Raw genomic sequence first — 21,016 nt, 5'->3', positions numbered from 1 at the left:
CATAATTAGACGGTGGACACTGGAACTCGTGGTTAACTGATTGGCGTTCATGGTTGTCAAGCAACCCACCGTACCACGAAGTTAATTGTGAGCGGTGGCCCCAGGTCCAGCTCTTCTGAAGAGAAGTGGGGATTAACCCCCTCATAATACACTCGGTACCCGTGGCCGTAACAATATATAACGGAAAAGAAAGTAAATACCTATGGTTTTTTTATGCCATGAACAAACTTTGGTACATCACGGGTGATAAAGGTTGTGGTCAAGTTTCATCGAAATTGTGTTTGTGGCTTCAGAAAAGAAAACAAATACATATTTTGGAGGACCCCCCCCCTTCCCCTGAAAAACCCCTTCGGCCCAAATTTATTTTAAGGTCATGAAAAACTTTAGTACGTCACGCATGGTGAACAAGTGGTTGTTTCATCAGAATTGCGTGTTTAGTTTCTGAGAAGAAAGCAAATGCATATTTGGGGGGGCAACCGCCTCCCCCCATAGACCTTCCGAGACCCCAATTTTTTTATGTCGTGAACAAATTTTAGTGCATCACAGGTGATGGAGAGGTTTATATCTTTAGTACATCATGCGGAAGTAGCGGGTCGGGTAATGGAAGAACAAAAAGGGGAAACATCGTGGAAAATAAAATTTCACATTTTCAGTGAGGCAGCCACTGCCTGTTGCACTGCAGAACAAAATGTGGCCAACGCAGGTGAGTAACCCTGAACTTTGTTCAAGTCGATCTACATACAATATTCAGTGACATTCAGTGGGGGTTGGGAGGCGAAAGGATGAGGGAAGGGATTTGAGATTGAAGCATGAACAGGTGGATTCAGGTGAGGGAAGTTTCCCATGGGAATTGCAGGATATGAAAGGGGGAAAAAAAGGCAGGATCGTCAGGACTGTGGAGTTACTGTTTGCAAGCTAAATGGCGAGGGATTGAATGAATGGGTAGCTGGAGTTAAAGAAGGGTTGAAATTATCATGGATCGCCATACTGGTATGACTATAGCAGATTGCTGTGTCAGAAATCGGCACAGGCTTTCCAAAGCACACTCAATTCATATACACCAAGAAAAAGAGCAATCAGAGATTGCAAACTTTCGTCAGGACTTCTTTTGAGTGGTGCATTTTTATAGGTTTTCAGGTAAATCCAATACGGCTGCCAAAGCATGTGCCCTATGACGTCATCAAAAATTTTTTTGTGTACTATTTTATCCCTCGATGACCCTCAAAATGTTTTATACTGATCGGATGTGGCGTTCTATATATTCAATTATGATGTCATAATGAAGGCAAGCACCTATGATGTCATAAAAATACCACACATTCCCCATGAGAAGTGCTTGCTATTTGCCACTTGTACAACCATGGCTTGGGGAACACTTGTGTGAAGTTTCCCCTCGATTTGTCCAGCCGTTCTGGAGAAGATTTTTTATAGGTTTTAGGGTAAATCCAATGGCTGCTAAACCATGTGACCAATGACATCATATATGTGATACTGGAGATAATGACATCATATGTGAACTTTTTGTTCCTCATGAACAGGCGGTCATATGTGTAAAGTTTTGCCTCGATCTGTTCAGCCAGTTCAGAGAAGATTTTTGAAGATTAAAAAAAAAATCTTGAACAATATGGGTGCCGAATCAAATGACCGATGACGTCATGAATTTTTTTTTTCTGTGGACCATTTTATCGAGAGATGACCCTCAAAATTTTTCATACTGATCAGATATGGCGTTCTACATATGCAATTATGATGCCATAACGAGGGCACCAATGATGTCATAAAAAAAAAACATCACATTCCCTATGAGGAGTACTTGCCATGTGCCAAGTTTCAAATTTGTCCTTGGTGCGGTTTCAGAGATAGAGGTCAAAAGTTTTTCCGCTTTTCCAATATGACTGCCACACCACGTGACCTATGACGTCATAATTACGATTAAAACATTCTACATGTATAGTCGCACCTCTGATGATAATTTTATCTCAATCTGACAAGCGGTTGCGGAGAAAACCATGAAAGTTATGTGCGGACAAACAGACAAACGGACACAAATGCAATACCCTCTCCGAATCCTTCGGCGAGGGTAATAACCAATTGACAATTGCTTTAAAACCAGTCACGAGGGCAAAGAAAAAAGCAATTGCTTGTACGTGCTGAGGGTTAAAAGTTAAAACAAGCTGTACCTACTTCCTGGTACGTCTTGACATCATACATTCCACTGTTCCAGGTGTAGCACAGTGCATCAAAGCCTTTTAAATCATGTACGGTATTTACAGATAGTAAACAACTTTCTTCCACTTGTTGGTAATACATAAATACACTGATTTTTTTTCCCCATAGTATTTTTTCTTCAGTATACAGGTATACTCTGAATTCCAATACCGGTAAATCGAAATGAAAAACTTAACCAGTGTATCCATATATTGCCGGACCCTATTCGCTACCCACTAGAAACAGCAAATATAACAAACTGCTCACCAACCATAACTAAATACACTTACAAATCAAGATTCCCTCACCTCATCCATATCCTGGATCTGGTTGTCCTGGTCAGAGGGTGGCTGGGCTGGACGAGCAGCTGGAGGGGGACCATCCTTCTTTCCAACTGGCTCTTTGGGTTTTTCTTTGTCACTTCCTTCATCATTTTCCCTATCACCATCCTCTTCTTCCTCCATCTCATCTTCAGACTCCACTTCCATCTCCACTTCCTCACTCTCACCAAACTTCTCATATCGTTCTTGGGCAAGGATGCGCGCACCCAGCTCATCAGGAGTGGTTGGTGGTGGGAAATGTCCTGAGGAATGATTTTTTAAAAAGTTTTGATGGAAAACAAAATAAAAATTTAGCAAAGCCATCAATTGATAACAAAAATTCACTCATTCTTTCACTACTTTCATTAAATATTGACTTTTATTTTGCTTCATCACTGCCAAATGTTTTTTGCAATCATCCGACATATCCATACTGTTTGGAAAACAGAGGCTCTTCCACTGGCCTCATCAGACACCCCACCTTGCTCATGAGGCTGGAAGTCGACAGTCTCCACAACAACAAAGTCGTGCCAATCGATCTGCGCAAAGGCGACACGCTCCTTCTCACGTTCTTCTTCTTCCTTTTTGCGCTCACGCTCCTGAAACTTCAACCATTCAACACGATACCTCACCTGCCAAAACAAGCAACAAGAAAAGCATTTTTTTTTTGTATACATAGTCGAGGAACATGGATGGACGTGTTAGAAAAAGGGAGTGCTTGGGAATGGAGTCATTTGGGGTAGAAAAGATTGTGAATGTGGATGGGGGATGACCTGAGGCAGTGGTGAACAGCTGTCTTGAAGCCCTGGAGGGAAACATGAAACTGAACAGACTGGGGAGGTTGGTTCCAGAGGTGAGAGAAAAGAGGAACAAAGAGGAGAGAGCTTGTATTTTGGGAGTTTAAGAAGAAGACGGTTATTGGCAGACCATGTGCGCCCTGCAGAAATCTGGGAAGGACAGAGCCAAAAGAGGGCAGAGGGTGCAAGACCAGAAAGGAGGTGGGAGAAGACAGAGACCACTGACTTAAGATGTGAAAGTGATTATGCCAATAGACTCAGCTTCATCACAGGACATTCCAGTGGTGTTAAAGGACTTGATTTCCACAGCGTCAAACTGAGCAAAGTGTGAGACAGGGGTACTAGCAGTACTCCATCAAGCTGTGAACGAGGGCCTTGTAGGTTGTTAAATGATCAGACTGACCAAGGAAAGACCTTGCCTGATGAAGGATGCAGAGTCTGGCTTTGGAGGCCATCTTGAAAATATGGTCCACCCAAGAAGGATCATGGCTGATGGTGAGACTCGACCCCTTCACGGATTACTCGCACATAAGCCTCCTTGACTGCCCTCAGCAAGCAAACAGTTTTACGCCTCAGCTCCCTGAACAGGCTCAGCTCTGCCATCAAGACTGGCCCTGTGACTGGTAAATAGTATCCAGTGTCCCTTGGGAGACAAAGTATTTCTTCACCTGACGGTGGGTTCCAAGGCAACCACCGGCAACATCAAGGATGGTAGTATTGAAGGCACTCCACAACTTTTCAGGATCCCTGGGAACACCCAAACCACCACCCCCCACCCCCCCTCCCAAATCCCCACTCAGTCTATTTGTAAACTAGTCAGCCACCCTCTCATACTTGAGCTTGCCAACATCCAGCCAAGGCTGGGATAGTACCATTCTCCAGGACTTAAGCTGAAACTTCAGAGTTGTTTCAAGAAGCATGTGGTCAGTATTGAGGACATGAACACTCCATAAGACCCTGCAGTTCTGGAGCATCTTCCAGTGACCATCACCAAAGACATGCATACCAAGTCCAGCAATAAGGCTGTTGGTGCTGAAACTATGAACCAGCCACCCTAACTCCACGACTTCCTGCAAAGTCAAGGAAATTGGTACTATTCTGGTTCACAGTTCCAGACCCATGGGAACCAACTCAAGTCTCATTTCCATCCCTATCAGTGCCAGTCAATGCACATAAATCCCCCAAAACGAGAACAGTATCTTACCTGGGGCATTGATCAACCACAGACTTGAGCATGGCATAGAATGCCTCCTTTACAGTGACATCACTTGCCTCAGTTGGAGCACAAACAGAGACCAGGGAAATGATACCCAAAGAGTGATGAATCCTGTCTCAAAATATGCTCGTTGACCAGTGTTGCCTCAAGTATAATGGGAGTCAGATTATTGGACAAGGCTACAGCAACTCTTTGGACATGGTAACCATCACCCTGACTTGACCAGTTGTAGGTGTAATCACTCACCATGGTTTCACCACCATCTGGTCTATGAACCTCAGAGAGTGCTGCAATACTGATGTTCAAACGCTGGAGGTCAGATGATAGCAGAGACAGATGATCATCCTCTCTTAGAGTGAAGACATTACAGGCACCCACCCAAAGGGACTACCTCAGGTTAACCCGAGGAGATTGCCATCTGGTGGCAACATCTCAGCACCACCCCAACACACACACTACCACAACCCGACCAAGGAAGGTTACATGCTTTTCCTCCTATCATCAAAGAACAGCCGTCCCAAAGGCTTTGCCCCAATCTTGTCATCTGGTGAGCTGCCCTGCGGAGGGAAGCTGCACAGGAGGTACTCCCACAGAGTGAGTTTTTAATTTTATTTGCGTTATTTATGTGTTTTGCAGAATGAAGTGTTTTACAGTGGCCGGAGTGCAAATCCTGGCACCAACCTCCTAAAAAGAGGTAACCCAACTACAGGAGGATGTCCGCAGACACAGTTGGGCACCAGATAGGGATGGCCATTGGCTCACAAGTAGCTCCTCCACTCTTTGACAGGTTTTGTTTTTAATCCTGCAAGATGCCCATATGCATACACCCTTCTCACTAAGGAAACCTGGTGGGGGAGACGGTTTAGTTACCAATGACCCAATCTGGCAGACTACTCAAAAATCACCTGAAAACAGGAGAGACCACTGTGAGAGAATAGATGCGATTATTTGTCGTGAGCCTCTAAGGCTCAGGAATCACCAGGTTTTAGACCAGACCAGAGACCAGAGGAAACACACCAGAGATGGACTTGACAAGGCACAACCAGGTTTTAGAGAAGACAGACAAGTTTGAAAGCACATTCTTGAGATTGGACAGATGTTGCTTTAGGGCTCTCCTGAGAGTAGACACACTTCTTGTGTGCTTCGTGGAATGATCTGAGGTTGCATTCGGTCGAATTTGCCTACCAGGAGGATTAAAGCAACTGCCTCACTGCAGGATTCAGAGTACCAAGAGCAGGAGGATGGGTAAGATAATTGAAGAGGAGGTGGGATGAATCTGTGCATAATAGAGAGCAGGTTTCTGTGGAACAATTCCTCGGCTGAATAAATATCAGCAGTGGTGGATATAGGAGACCAGTCCTGAAGTGTATGTATGTATGTATGTATGTATGTATAAACAAACACACAAACAAACAAATAAACAAATAATATCCTCCTTTTCCCATTGAAACAATGCCCCAACATTCGTGGATTCGACATTTGCGGCATTTTCCAGGAACGTATCCTCCATGAATGTCAGGATCTTGCAGTAAAGGGCATAGACAAACCCCTTGGATTAGTATCCCATATGGCGGGATTTGGGGGACAGGGGCGAGATTTCTCCTTTTCATGCCCGGCTGACTGCAGAGAGAAAAGTGACGTCACAGTACTTCATTGCTGGCACACCTGGAGTGCACCGGAAGTTACTCCACTTCCCCAAAGGTCATCGGCTGTGTTTGTCTGGTCATTGTGTGCATGGTCATCTAATGTGTCTGCCTGCGCATAACAGCTACTCCATAAGCCATAAAACCTGTAAAAATTAAAATAGAAATCTAAAAAATGAGAAAGCATCTATAAACGCAAGCAGAAAAAAATAAAGAAACACAGAAGCAACTAGAACGGCACTTGGTAGAGCACTATACCTCCGCCAGGCTGAACAGTTTACGTTTTGTATCCCACTAATGGGGCAAATCTGGATCCAGACTTTCACGAAAATCTAATCGGCTTGTTCTCATCACCGACCCAACTCATTCACCAAGTTTTGTCATTATCCGTCCACAACCTCTTGAGATATTGTGCCATATATCTCTCAATGGTAAAGAAACACTTAAAAAAATTATCGTATCCTGATCCTCCAAAAAAATCAAATCAATTTATCCTTGTCACACACCCAACCTGTCCAACAAGCTTCGTCCAAATCTGTGCACAGCTTTTTTAGATATCCTGCTCACAGACAAACACAGAAAGACAGACAAATAGGGGGTGAAAACATAACCTTCATCCACCTTCAGTGGCAGAGATAATTATAAGAAACAACCCGGCAATCTTGTGCTGCACAGCAGCAGATGGGCAACTAAGGGATATTTGTACTTCCTGTGACTTGGCCCTTTGACACAATCCTTCGAGCTCTTCCACGAGCTTTGACCATCTGAACAGAATAAATAAATAAAATAAAAGCAATTATTAATAAATCTTCTCCATAATCTCATAATAAAGGTTTTTTGAAAAATTGATGACAAAAGCTCAAATGCTAGAAAGGTCATCCCCTAGCACCTGTGGGCACATGTGCATTCACGCGTGCACGTGCACGCACGCACACACGCACACGCACACGCACACGCACACGCACACGCACACAATCTCTCGAGCAAAGGAGTCAAACTTGTACAGTACAAAATTGTCATTTTGTGCATTGGGGAAATAATATTGCAGAAGATAAATTTCAACGAGTCAGTGTAGTTATCTCCAATTATACTTGAGCTGCAATTCCAATATAAACTAGAACAGGCACTCAGTAGAGCGCATACCTTCGCAAACGCGACATTTTGCCGCCCCCCCCCCCCAGAAACCGTTGATTGTGAGGGTATTTAATCCCATACCACATCTGCCATCTCATATGTGTTATGATGGCTTAAAAACATTAAATTTCCTGTGTCATATCGTATATCACAAGATTGGGCATTGAATTCATAACATTTTGGCATTGGTTGCATGCAAATTGGATAAAAATCGACCGCACTATGGCAAAATGACGATTTTGACCTTTTCATGACCTCAACCTTGACCTTTGTACTCTTAATTTTGTAATTGGTATTAGAGTGTGGGGAACAGAACAGTCAACATTTTGGTGTTGGTTTCATGCAAATCGGATAATAATTGACCGTGTTATGACTAAAACCGCACATTTTGCAATGTCGTGACCCCCCCCCCCTGACCTTTGACTCCCAACTGCTAATTAGGGTTATTACGGCATTGTGTCATGTCACATATCATAAGATGAGGCATTGAATTCTGAACATTTTGGCATTAGTTGCATGCAAATTGGATACAAATTGACCGTGCTATGGTAAAAAGACGATTTTGACCTTTTCATGACCTTGACCTTGACCTTTGACCCGATCGCTTCCAAAATCTAATCAAATGGTCCTCGGATAATAACCAATCATCCCACCAAATTTGCTGCGATTCAGTTTCATACTTTTGGAGTTATGCGAATAACAAACAAACACACACACATATTCACAAATAAATAAATACACAGCGATCAAAACATAACCTTCGCAACAAAGTTTGCGAAGGTAACAATTAAGACACCACCACACCCCCCCCCCCAACCGCCCATACAGGAAATGCAATGTAACCAGAGAAGATCCATGTGAAGAGAGCAATTTGGCATTCCAAAGGTCGTGGAGGTTGGATTTGAACTCGCAAACTGGAATTTCCACATTATAGTGCAGACACAGCCCAAGTCAGTTGTTGATGGTATTCCCAAGAGTGAAAAACGTTTTAACATCTTAATCACCCCTGAACACTGACTTTGCACGGAAAAAATAACAAAAAAACTACGTTTGATGTTAAGATATTTCGAGTTTATTAAACTTCAGGGTGGTAAGAGTGACCTGATTTTTGGACAGGCTTGAGGATTCCACTTGTCCGATGGAACAAAGTGCATGCCCCGGAGAGTCGGACAACCGTTGATGTTGCGCCCTGTTCAAACCACAAATTTCTATTAAAATCAATCAATCCGTTTCAGAGCGAAATATGCAGTGACAAAATGTCCGTGTCGGGGGAATGAATCGCCAATGTGTTGCTTATATGTGCAACCTCTGGCTTTAGCTCTGGGTCTCACCGACCGACAGGTTTTCCTTCAATGGGAAAAGCTCCAGGTTGTGATCAGTTTGGCTGAAATCTAACAAAGCATCTCACAAGTCAATGATATTTTGACTGTTTTCTCGAATTAGTACTTTTTTTGATGAATGTTGCGAGCCAATTCTCGCTTTCTGATTACATCATATCAGAGCTACATTACTAACACCAAATCATTCTCAGAAAGCATCATTTGGCATGCTTTTGGAAAACTTTTGGGTAAGCCTGTTTGGAGTTTACATCTGAACACATGGATCATCACGTTGGTGTCCCAGACTAAAATCCCACGTACTAAGTAATAAAACTGATTTATCCATTGTCTACAAAAGTCGTTACTCTTCGTGTAAAAAGTACACTTATGACAACTAATGTACTTGTCCTACGTGTGTGATTTGTGCACAAATTCCAATAGGAAAATTCAGAAAACACATCGCCATCCTAGAATTTCAATAAATATTGTCTAGTGAATATAAACTTGAATACCAGGCCTTTTAACATCATTCAGAAAAATAACAAAATGCGACAATTAAACATTCAAAAGTGACCTAATTTGTGGCAAGAGAAATACCCGCTCTCCCTTTGGGAGCAGCCTGGGGGGTGGAGGATGGGAGGGATGAGTAGGGGAGGTGGGGCAAGTATATTTTGTGCCATGTCTAATATATAATCCCCCGTGTACATCAGGGGTCAGTAAACCACCTACACTGTGGCACATGTACAGGCAAAAATTTCAAATCATCTACCCACACCCCTCACAAGGGTAGTGGACAGGGTTGTACCGATGACTTGACCTTGAGTACGAGAATGCCAAAATTTGGTGGACATCAGCCCAGTTGTTCTTTTCCCTAATCTTTAGATGTACGTATGTACATGTACACGTACACATGCACGCACGCACCTTAATAGAGTTAGGACACCCTTCAACCACTGTAAGCCTTACAAATATGTGTGCAATTTCCTTTAATGATGGACCAGACAAATACTCGCTGATACAAAAGGAAATCACTATCAATGCAAGCACAGAAAAGATGAAAGTTTACGAACGAGAGGACAACATCAGTGCGAGTGCTGGTCGTGTTATAAAGATCCCGTTTTTAACATGTAATTTTACAAGAATATACCTTCAGGTGTGGTCTTGTATCCAAACAAGACTAAACATTTAACAATGTAGAGCTTTGCCAGGGTATATACAGATTACACTCGATCTTAGAATGAACAATCTATATGAGAGTAGACCTGTATCTGGATACAGTCGCACACTCAATGACGCACACCGATTACAATAGCTTTGTCCGTCCCAGGCAAGGTTTGCAAACTTCAAGTGATGTCAAATCAATGTGAGTTAAATGTGAATTCGATTTATCTTCACTTTCATGTTGATGATGGATATTAAAATATGCCAAACAAATCACACAACAAGCATCTGACATCCATTTTGAATCAAAATGAACTCAGAGGGTGCAACAGCACGACTTAACGTAAATTTAGCTTTGTCATAACTGAAATAAAATAACTTCTGATTATCCTGTCAACAATATAACTGCCCAGATTCATATTTCACATACTGAGATCAATGTACTCACCAAATCCATTATCTCTTTTGGGTTTTCTGCTTCTTTCCTGAGTTTCTGCATCAGGCCTTTTGGTGGGATGAATATCTGCAGGAAAATTGCCCAAAGAGATTGATGGACAAAGTAACAGGTTGAATAAAGCAATCAAAGAGAAATGTGGAAATTCTGACACACCTGAAGCAGAAAACTTGAAAAACAAAATACATCTCAAATGACTTTTCCAGGATCGCACATAAGATTATCCAAGATTTGTTAAGTGAAAAACGTTTGTTATCAAAAACGTACTTTACAATGAAGACGTACGACCAAATCAAATTTGTCAGGGGGACAAAAGCTCACAACCAACATTTTAGCAACAGACTCGCTTTCATAAATTGATTACACGAGAAGCATGCGAAGATACAAAAATTTTCTTCTCCTGGCACACGGGTGGCAGCGTAAGTGTTTGGGTGGTGAGAACAATGTGTCAGTGAGTTAGAAAACAAGGAGCTGATACTCCAGGTCTTTTGGGTGATATGAGGTATCGATCTGTGTAATATGAAAGCTAAATGTCCAACGGTTTTTGAAATATTGCATACACAAAAGTACATGGACGGATGATCGGTCGGATGGAGCTCATTTTAAAGTCCCCGTCTGCTACCTTGCTTTAGGGGTGGGGAACAATTAATAATGAACAGCTGGTGATCAAATCTTAGCCAAGGCTGACACCTATTGCCCAATCCTGGGTGTCGAGACACAAGCGAGGACCAGACACCAACTGGGGCTTATTCAGGATAGAAAGTGTTTTAACTATTCTTCCAACTCTGTGCCCATTTTGATAGTAATTTCTGTACAATTCATGGAATCCTATAGAACATGCATGGCATTGTCCGCCCTCAAGGAACCCGGGTCACTTTTGCAATGGTTGCGCTTTTGCTAGCTCACCATTAAGGTGATCAGTCAATGGTATGACAAAATTGGTCTAAACCGAAATAGGCCTTCATTTTGGCCTTTACCATGCATACCACTTCATGCAGGTGTAGCACCTCATCTATTCTGTAACTTGTAATGTATGTGTGTTAAATGCACCCTCACTGTTTTTACCCTCGCCTTTGGCGAGGGTATTGCATTTGGGTCCGTTTGTTTTTACTTGTCTGTCTGTCTGTCTGTCTGTTTGTCCGCACAGAACTTTAGTGTTTTTCTCCACAACCGCTTGTCAGATTGAGACAAAATTTTCACCGGAGGAATGACTACTCATGTAGAATTTTTATCAATAATTATGACGTCACAGGTCATGTGGTGTGGCAGTCATGTTGAAAAAACAGAAAAACTTTGGACCTACATCTCTGAAACCGCACCAAGGAAAAATGGAAACTTGGCACATGGCAAGTACTCCTCATGAGGCATAGGTGCTTTCGTTATGACATCATAATTGCAGATGTAGAATGCTACATCTGATCAGTATGAAAAATTTTGAGGGTCATGTCGGGATAAAATGGTTGGTTGGTTTTTTTTGTGGGTTTTTTTTCCGCAGGCATGATGGGCTGAATGGCCTCCACCTGTGTCTGATTTCCTTGTGGTCGACAGAAAAAATTTTTGATGACGTCATCGGTCACGTGATTTTGCAGCCATATTGTTTAAAAAACAAAAACAAAAACAAAAAAACCTTCAGAAGTCTTCTCTGAAGTCGCTGAACAGATTGAGGTGAAACTTTACATGTATGACTGCCTATCCATGAGGAACAAAAGGTTCACATACGATGTCATAGGTCACATGGTTTGGTAGCCATGTTGGGTTTACCCTAAAACCCATAAAAAAAAATCTTCTCCAGAATGGCAGAACAAATCGAGGGGAACATTCACACAAATGTTCCCCAAGTCTTGGGTGTACAAGTTTGTCCAGGAATAATTGATAGGTTACATGGTTTGGGAGCTATATTGGAATGAAGAAAAATATTAAATAATGTTTTCTCTGTAACTGATTAATCAATTGAAGTGAAACTTCACAATTATGATCTAATCTTGATGGGGAATACATGTTTTAAATTTCAACATGATCAGCCACATGGTCTAGCAGCCAGGATTATTTAATTTTCTTGATCTGGGTTCTTTTTTCTTTTGAATAAGGTTCACTTGGCTATGCCTGGATGGGTTTGAGAGTCGAGGAGTAGCAGCTGAAATGCGAATCCTATCCAGGTTCCTAATGATGACTTCTTTCTGATTACTCCAATCTCCAATGCAGGACTGTACCTATTTGGTCTTCCATTTGATTTGAATTGAATTCATTTCAATCCCATTCTGAATTCAATTGAATAATAATAATTGTCATGGGTCAGGTGTCCAATCAAAGTGTGGTTGCATCAAAGTGGGACGTCTTGTTACCCGGTCATCACTGCCAGCAGTTATAAAGTGGCAGTTCTAGTTATGTCTCTTATTAATTATTACGCAACACACCAGTACACAAACACCACACAAAAGTCCTGGCAAGGGTCTGCAATCCCCGATTGCTCTTTTCTTGTTATCTTATCGTATTGCTTCAGACCAGGTGATTACACCAGCACACACTTATGCACATTATGTAGGTGAATAACAACAACAATAATAACAACAATAATAAACTTTGGAGTTGCACTCAAATTAAGCAAGTCATGCAGGTTAGTTACTTCAATGTATTGTGTCATGCAGCACACAAACCTTCGTGTACTGCTCAACAAGCTTGGTGAAGTAATGAAAAAGGCTATGCTGTGGTCGAAGGAAATCAAACACGAAGTTTCGCTGCTCCTTCGCCATGAGTTGGGAAAGGAAACTTCGCCCATTCCGTGCCACAAACTGTGCCGTTAGCTTCACAACATCCAGGTCAAAGGCGGCAATGGAAGGAGGGTCAGCCATGAACTCCCAGTCTGGGGGTGGCTCCTTTGGAACGACTGCATCCTGCACCACCTGTGTCTGGAACTGCAGATGGTGGGAGGGTTAAGCAGGAAGAGAGATCAGGATGAGCAGCAAAATCATGAGGTAATGAATCACAAATGACCAACACGACTAATCAGTCTTCAGTCGCTTCCTTTCTGGTCTTGCACCCTTTGCTCTTTGTCCCCTCCCCACCCCTCAAATTCCTGCAGGGTGCACATGGTTCACCATCAACACATTCTGGTGAAACTCCCAAAATCCAGAATCATGTTGCTTACCTCCACTCATTCATTCCTCTCCCACCCCCATCCCCCTCTCCAACTGTGGAAGCAAAAACCACATTCTCTTCAATCTTATTTGCCCCTCCAGGTCTTTCAGACAATTATTCACCACCATCTCAGATCGTCCCCGATCCAAAAGCATGATCAATTGATCATTTCTACCCGGCATTTCCTGGTGCTGTTCTAAACCTGTTGGCATTTTGAGGAAATGAAAAGAAAAAAAAATTAAATTTTTTTTGTGGGGGCCGAAAACACTTCCCTATACCCACTATAGAATGGTGTCGAGGAGCATTTAATATTACCTTTCACACAGCTACAAAGACTTAGTCACTAGAGAGTGATGAAAAAAAAAATCCCCCCCCCCCCAAAAAATCCAACTTTTTTTCTTCAAAATTTTCAACAAGTTTTTTTTGCCATAAACACCCCCACTCAAAGATGAACCCCCGAGAGTTTGACAAAGATCCATTTGGCCATCTCTGAGAGAAATGGTGACAGACAGACAGACAGACATCTCTCGATCGTATAGATAACACTGGACGGTATATGATAGTTTCATGTTTGTAGAAAATTATACACCGTCGGACCCCGACATTCACAGATTCGCTATTCGTGGACCCCACATATTTGTGGTTGACATAATGAGACCTGCTTCTACATTCACAGACGGCCCTGTGCTTCACGCATTCGAGGTTTGTGCGGGCGCAAAAAAAAATATCTTGCACAAGCTGCGCGTATAACAGTTCGAAAACAAATCTTCCACCAGCCACATATGGAGCAGTTGCACATAGGCAAAAACACATATCTTCCACGAGCCATGTGCATGACCTGCTTCTACATTCACTGCTCTGTGCTTCGCGTTTTCAGTTTTTCGAGGGTGCATACAATTTTTTTAGCCATGCTACAGGTGAGCTGCGCAACCTTCCCACGATTCACACCATAAATCTAGCTGCTCGGAATGTCTCACCATTCGCACTATAAAGGCACTCCATCATATCTAACAGCTGCTGCGTAAGAAATCATCACCTACGAGTTACACAATTAAAACACTTCACCAGCTGCGTAAGACATCACCCACCAACATCCCCAACAACCAATGAGCAGATTACTCACCCCTCTTGCAGCTACCCACAATTCCCGCATGACTACTTTTGTGCAGCGTGTCCTGGGTCTCAATCATTCTGCCTCCGGCTCCGCTCATTGATCAAACATAGACCCAAGCGCAAAACTAGTGTTGGAGATGTGGCGACGAACAAGAGACAGAAGAAAGTGACGAGCCTGAGCGACAAAGTGGAGCTGCTTTAACGGTTTTCGAGAAAGGAAGTGCAGCCTCTGTGGGTAGACTGTATGGAGTAAACGAATCCACCATTCGCAACATATAGACGAACGAGAAGGTGATTTGAGAATGTGTTGTGGCGAGTGTTGTACCGAGCACCGAAGTTGTCACCCAGGTCCAGGACGCCCACATACAAAGGATGGAGAAAGTTCTCCATGTATGGATGGACAACAACTAGCAGAACATGCCTTTAATTGGACCTCATTCGCGCAAAGGCGATAAGTATATACGTGTATCTGGCCTGGGTAGTGCCAGCATGAGTGAGGTGGGTGCGGCTACGAGTGATGTGCTGAATGATGAGAGCACGAGTGGCCCCAGTCCATTCCTAGAAAGCAGGGGATGGTTTGACTGCTTCAAGAAGCAGTGCGGTCTCCGCAACGTCAAACTGTCAGGCAAGCATGCCTCCATGGATCACGAGGTGGCCAAAACGTCCTCCACTCAACTCATTCAAGACGAATGGTGCCTGCCAGAGCAGGTGTTCAACACTGTCAAGACCGGCCCGTTTTTGAAAAAGATGCCAATGCCAACTTTCATCTCGAAGCATGAGGGGACAGCATCGGGATTGAAGGCCGCAAAGGACCGGGTATCTCTTCTCCTCTGTGCAAACGCAAAGGGGACTGTATGACGAAGCCCATGATGCTGTACCATTCCCTGAACCCACGTGCTCTCAAGGGCAAGAACAAACACATGCTGCGCATGTTTTGGAGGGACAACAGGAAGGCATGGGTAACGGCAGAAATTTTCATGGACTGGTTCCATAACTGTTTAGTCCCTCAGATGGAGAGGTAACTGGCGGAAAAAAACACCTTGCGTTCAAGGTTTTCCTGCTCATTGATAATACTCCTGGCAACCCCGGGGAACTGAAGGTGGCTCACCCAAAGGTCGAGGTGATCTTCCTGCCACCCAACACCATCTTCCGAATTCAGCCTCTTAACCAAGGGATAATCTCCACTTTCAAAACATACTATACCCGCCGCACCTTTTGCCACATTTCGGATGCGATGGACTCTGACCCAGAGCTCACTGTAGGGCAGTGTTGGAAAGGGTTCAACATAGCCCATTGCATCGGCGTCATCAAAGAGTCGCTGGACGAGGTGAGAGACTCCACCATCAATGCCTGCTAGGAAAACCTGTGGCCACAAGCAGTGAAGAACTTTCCAGGCTTTCCCGACAACACGGAGGAGAGGCATGAAATTGCCGGTTTGGCATGGCAGGTGGGAGGGGAAGGCTTTGATGGAGCCTGAGAAGTTGGATGATCTTATCACCTCGCATGCAGAGGAGCTCACCGAGGATCAGTTTGACACCATTACCAAGGTTTCCAAGGAGGATGAGGAGGCAGGCAGTGATGAGGCGGAAGAGGTGTTGAGGTACAACCTCACGGTCAAGTTCCTGGGTGAGGTGCTGAGCAATGTCCGATCCGGACATGAAGCGTTACCTAAAGTTCATGAGGGGGTTGTATGACATGGTGCTCCAGCACAAAGAGTTACATCGAAACCTGCACCAATCTGCACCGATCATGCATTTTTTTTTTCCACCCTGGTCCCTCCACCTCAGGAGCATCAGCACCCTTTCCTGCCTCGCCTGCCTCACCTCAGTGCATGACTCATCAGCGACCTTATCTACATTCCTTTCGGTGCATGACTCATCAGCACCCTCATACTTTTATGGTACGGTTGGGTTAAGCACTTTTAACAAACTGGAATTGCATTCCTTCGATAAACATTGGAAACAGTATCTGGTGTTGTCATTTTTTTGTAAGCATTTTTTATGAAACTGAAATCATGTGCATTCATGGTCAAAAAAAAGTTTAAACTTTAAAAAAATTTCCCCTATGAATCAAGAACCACAAGGATCCCCCCCCACTCCCCTTTTCTGCTATTCCTTTTATTCTGTTGCATCCTTATCCATTCTGTTTTATAGCTTTTCCATGAGACCTGAATTTGTATTTTAAAATAAATAAATAAAATACCCCCCCCCCAACCCTCTGGCTTTGAGGTCTGTCTCGTCTGGCCTCTCTTCTCTGAGAATAAAAATGTACAAATTTGTTCTTACTGAGCAATGTTTCAAAATTATTAACACTATCTGCCATGATCTTTCCTGGGAAAGCCACATTTCCAAGTTGGCCTCCAAAGTCAGTCGCCGACTGAGCATCCTCCGTCGTGCAAAGTCTTTCCTTGACCCACCTGAGCTCTTATCCACAAACAAAGGTTTCATCCGCAGCTCGATGGAGTACTGCTTCCCCTCAGGGCTGGTGCTCTCGTCTCACACCTAGCTCGGTTTCACGCTGTGCAAACCAATGCTTTTAGGATCTGGTATCTCCCATGATGAAGCTGAGTCTTTGGATCTTTCACTCTCACCATAGACAGGTCAGTAGTCTTTCTGATTTCTACCGATTCCTCTTCGGCCTGGCATCCCCTGCTCTGTCTGTGCTCTCTCTGTCCCCCTAATATTTCTGCAGGGTGCTTAAGGACAGCCAGCAACCCCCTTCTGGTGAAACTGCCACAATCACGAATCAATGTTGACCCTCACTCTTTTATTCCCATCTCTGGAACAAAATCTCACACTCTCTTCAATCCTACTCTTCTCACCAGGTCTTTAAAACAACTGTTTACCACCATCTCATATCTTCCCCCATCCCAAACCATGATCATTTTTACCCGTTTACCTATCCCAAAACCCACCTCCTTCAAATTCCCCGTTTTCATCATTGAAAGCCCCGGTAGATCCATATTGTTTACCCCGTGTGCCCCACCCGTTCCCTCTCACCTCCACAGAACTCCTGATTTTCCTCTTCTATTACTGTGCTTCTCTCTCTCTCACCCCCTCCTGTCTCCTGCTCCCTTTGTTGTGTGTTCTGTGTTAGCTCTTATACTTATACAAGCTTCCACTAAATTTACAAAAAAAAAAGGTTCAGAAAAGACAGAAATCTGAAAACTAATAAAGAACTGACCTTCTGTACGAGTTGTTGTTGCATGACCTTGGGTACAGCAGCCGAGGGCTCTTGGGCCTTGCCCTCACGGAACTCATTCACCTTGTGCCGGTAGTATGCATGGTAAGGGTCATTTGATGTCAGAAAGTTGAACTTTGTGTTGTTGATTTCGTTCTGTCGAATGCGTGCTTCAAATTCAGGCCCATTTCTTTGGGACACAGAAGGAAAAAAAACACACACAAAGTAAACACTAAAGAGGAAGAATACGTGAGATGCTTATTCTGTTGATTATAAGACCAACAAAATAATTAAAGATGGAAACATGGTGGAGAAGATGAAGGAAAGGAACTTGCTTACTTGCCAGATTCAGGGTTACTTAGATTGGTTATTATATATAATAAAAAGCAGGCAATTATGAGATGCTTAGGATAAAGAAGGTTACGGACAAAATAAACGAAGAATCGTTTTTCAGCAGAATGGACAGTGATAGAACCAGGGGACATAGAGTAAACTAGAGGAGATTTAGGATGAGAGTAAGGCATGGGTCAAACCTGAGAGTAGTTAATGCAAAGAGTGGTCTCTCTTTAAAGGTATTGGCAGCAAAACATTAGATAGGTACCGAGAAGAATTGGGGATAGAAGAGTACATGGATATTGGCAACACTGGTAGGGAATGTAACTACACATGGCCAAAAGTATGTGGACATCTGCTCGTCCAACATCTCATTCCAAAATAATGGGCATTAATATGGAGTTGGTCTCCCCTTTGCTGCTATAACAGCCTCCACTCTTCTGGGAAGGCTTTCCACGAGATGTTAGAACATTGCTGCGGGGATTTGCTTCCATTCAGCCTCAAGAGCGTTCGTGAGGTCGGGCACTGATGTTGGGCGATTTGATCTGGCTTGCAGTCGGCGTTCCAATTCATACCAAACGTGTTCGATGGGGTTGAGGTCAGGGCTCTGTGCAGGCCAGTCAAGTTCTTCTACACCGATCTCGACAAACCATTTCTGCATGGACCTCGCTGTGTGCACGGGGCATTGTCATGCTTAAACGGGAAAGGGCCTTCCCCAAACTGTTGCCACAAAGTTGGAAGCACAGAATCATCGAGAATGTCATTGTATGCTGCAGCATTAAGATTTCCCTTCACTGGAACTAAGGGGCCTCGCTCAAACCATGAAAAACAGTCCCAGACCATTATTCCTCCTCCACCAATCTTTACAGTTGGCACTTTGCATTCGGGCAGGTGGCGTTCTCCTGGCATCAACCAAACCCAGATTCGTCCATCAGACTGCCAGACGGTGAAGCGCGATTCATCACTCCATGGAACGCGTTTCCACTGCTCCGGAATCCAATGGCGGTGAGCTTCACACCACTCCGGCCAACCCTTGGCATTGCGCATGGTGATCTTAGGCTTGTGTACGGCTGCTCAGTCATGAAAATCCATTTCATGAAGCTCTCAACGAACAGTGCTTGTGCTGATGTTGCTTCCACAGTCAGTTTGGAACTCGGTAGTGAGTGTTGCAACCGACGACAGACGATTTTTCCACGCTACGCACTTCAGCACTCAGCAGTGCCGTTCTGTGAGCTTGTGTGGCCTACCACTTCGCAGCTGCGCTGGTTGTTGCTACCTGACGTTTCCCCTTCACAACAGTTGACCGGGGCAGCTCTAGCAGGGCAGAAATTTGACAAACTGACTTGTTGGAAAGGTGGCATCCTATGACGGTGCCACGTTGAAAGTCATTGAGCTCTTCAGTACAGCCCATTCTACTGCCAATGTTTGTTTGTGGAGATTGCATGGCTGTGCTTGATTTTATACACCTGTCAGCAAAGCGTGTGGCTGAAATAGCCAAATCCACTCATTAGAAGGGGTGTTCGCATACTTTTGGCCATGTAGTGTACGTACAGGACGATAGGTGATTGCATAAACGAGTAGTGACTGGCATCTGTGAGAGGGTCTTGACAAAACGTGAATGTGCTATCCGTTTCATTCCTCACGAAACCCCTTTCATCCCAAAAATAAAATATGTAGATAAAGCAAAAGACACTGTGATTATCCTATGATTCCCTTCTACTCCTCCTTCCCCTTCTTTCCCAATCCTCCTCATTCTTCCTCCTCCGTCTCCCGCAACTTGTATAAATATTGTTGCGATTGTGTAAAGACCCTGAGGTGTCACACTCAACACATAAGGGATCCCTATCCATAGTTTAGATATTTTCAGAGTAATTTTGTTTACTTAGGTTACCCATCCCTTCATATCAGTGGACAGGTGTGTGTGTGTGTGTGTGTGTGTGTGTGTGTGTGTGTGTGTGTGTGTGTGTGTGTGTGTGTGTGTGTGTGTGTGTGTGTGTGTGTGTGTGTGTGTGTGTGTGTGTGTCAGATTCAATCCTCCTTTGTAATTCTCCAGTTTCTGAAATCACTTCATCAATCCCTCTCCCCATCCCTCTTAACCCTCTCCTTCCCCACCCTTTCCTGCAGTGCAACCATGCACGTATTACATTACATTCGATGACAAAACAGATACAATCAAAGTCAGTTCAGTGCTTCAATCACTGCTCTGAAAGGCAATTCCTGCGTTAGGTGCGTAATCCACAATGCTCTCACAGTGCTGCCATGGTGCTGGGAACTGCAAGACCAACCGTCTGAGCAGCAATATGCCACACGTGCGCCAATGAGAACGTGGCACAAGCGGGTCAAAGGTTGCTGTCGTCACCTTTGCTCCCAGAAGCCACAGCTTGCCCAGGGGCCAGAAAAAGACGGCACATTCAACGGAACGGAACTGCTTGCGTCTGAGGAACGAGCTGCTAGAGTGCGAGGAACAGAATGGGACAAGGTGCGCCAGGGCGAAACTCTGCGAAGGCGAGCAAGCTGGGCCCACGGACCATGAGTGAACGAGCAGCACAAGTTCCTTGGACACAGCGGATACACAGTTCCTTGGACCTTGGACACAGTTCCTTTGGACACAAAGGATGCAGAAGGAGCAAACCTACTGATTTACCCAATCTTTCCTTGCTATACATACTGTACTTTCTAATTTGTCCACTTGAAATGCACAAAAGAGCTATTAAAGAGCGATCAAAATCATCAATATGCCTGGTAATGGCTTCATGGTTAGGGTTCAAATCAAATCCCGTTCGCACGTTGAATTAATACCAGGTGGGGTTGACTCAGCCTGTCATCCTTCTGAGGTTGGCAAAAATGAGTATCAGCTTGCTGGGATGATTGAGCCACTCGAGTATCCTGCGTCTGAGTGGCGACCTGTCTAGGATTGTGCCCAATAGCCCAGGAGACTTCTTCGGCAGCACCGGCGCTCTGTACAGAGTATGGTCCCAATGGATGGATGAATGGAAAGTCATC

At 44.0% G+C, this 21,016-nt stretch overlaps 1 protein-coding gene across 1 annotated transcript in view; it reads right to left on the bottom strand.

Moving 5' to 3' along the window:
* SF3A1 (splicing factor 3a subunit 1) overlaps positions 1 to 21,016 on the bottom strand; it is a 73,513-nt gene that overhangs the window by 16,131 nt on the left and 36,366 nt on the right. The window contains exons 3-7 of the mRNA XM_085858634.1: positions 17,684 to 17,870; positions 12,907 to 13,164; positions 10,247 to 10,321; positions 3,010 to 3,160; positions 2,517 to 2,791 (exon numbers count right to left, since the gene is read on the bottom strand). Coding sequence (XP_085714760.1) covers positions 2,517 to 2,791; positions 3,010 to 3,160; positions 10,247 to 10,321; positions 12,907 to 13,164; positions 17,684 to 17,870 — 946 coding nt within the window. The remainder of the gene's footprint in view (positions 1 to 2,516; positions 2,792 to 3,009; positions 3,161 to 10,246; positions 10,322 to 12,906; positions 13,165 to 17,683; positions 17,871 to 21,016) is intronic.

This window comes from Eptatretus burgeri, chromosome 16 (genome assembly GCF_056783735.1).
Source record: "Eptatretus burgeri isolate ZD-2024b chromosome 16, Ebu_testis_v1, whole genome shotgun sequence".
Lineage (NCBI taxonomy): Eukaryota > Metazoa > Chordata > Myxini > Myxiniformes > Myxinidae > Eptatretus > Eptatretus burgeri.
This window is presented reverse-complemented; position numbering and strand designations above follow the sequence as displayed.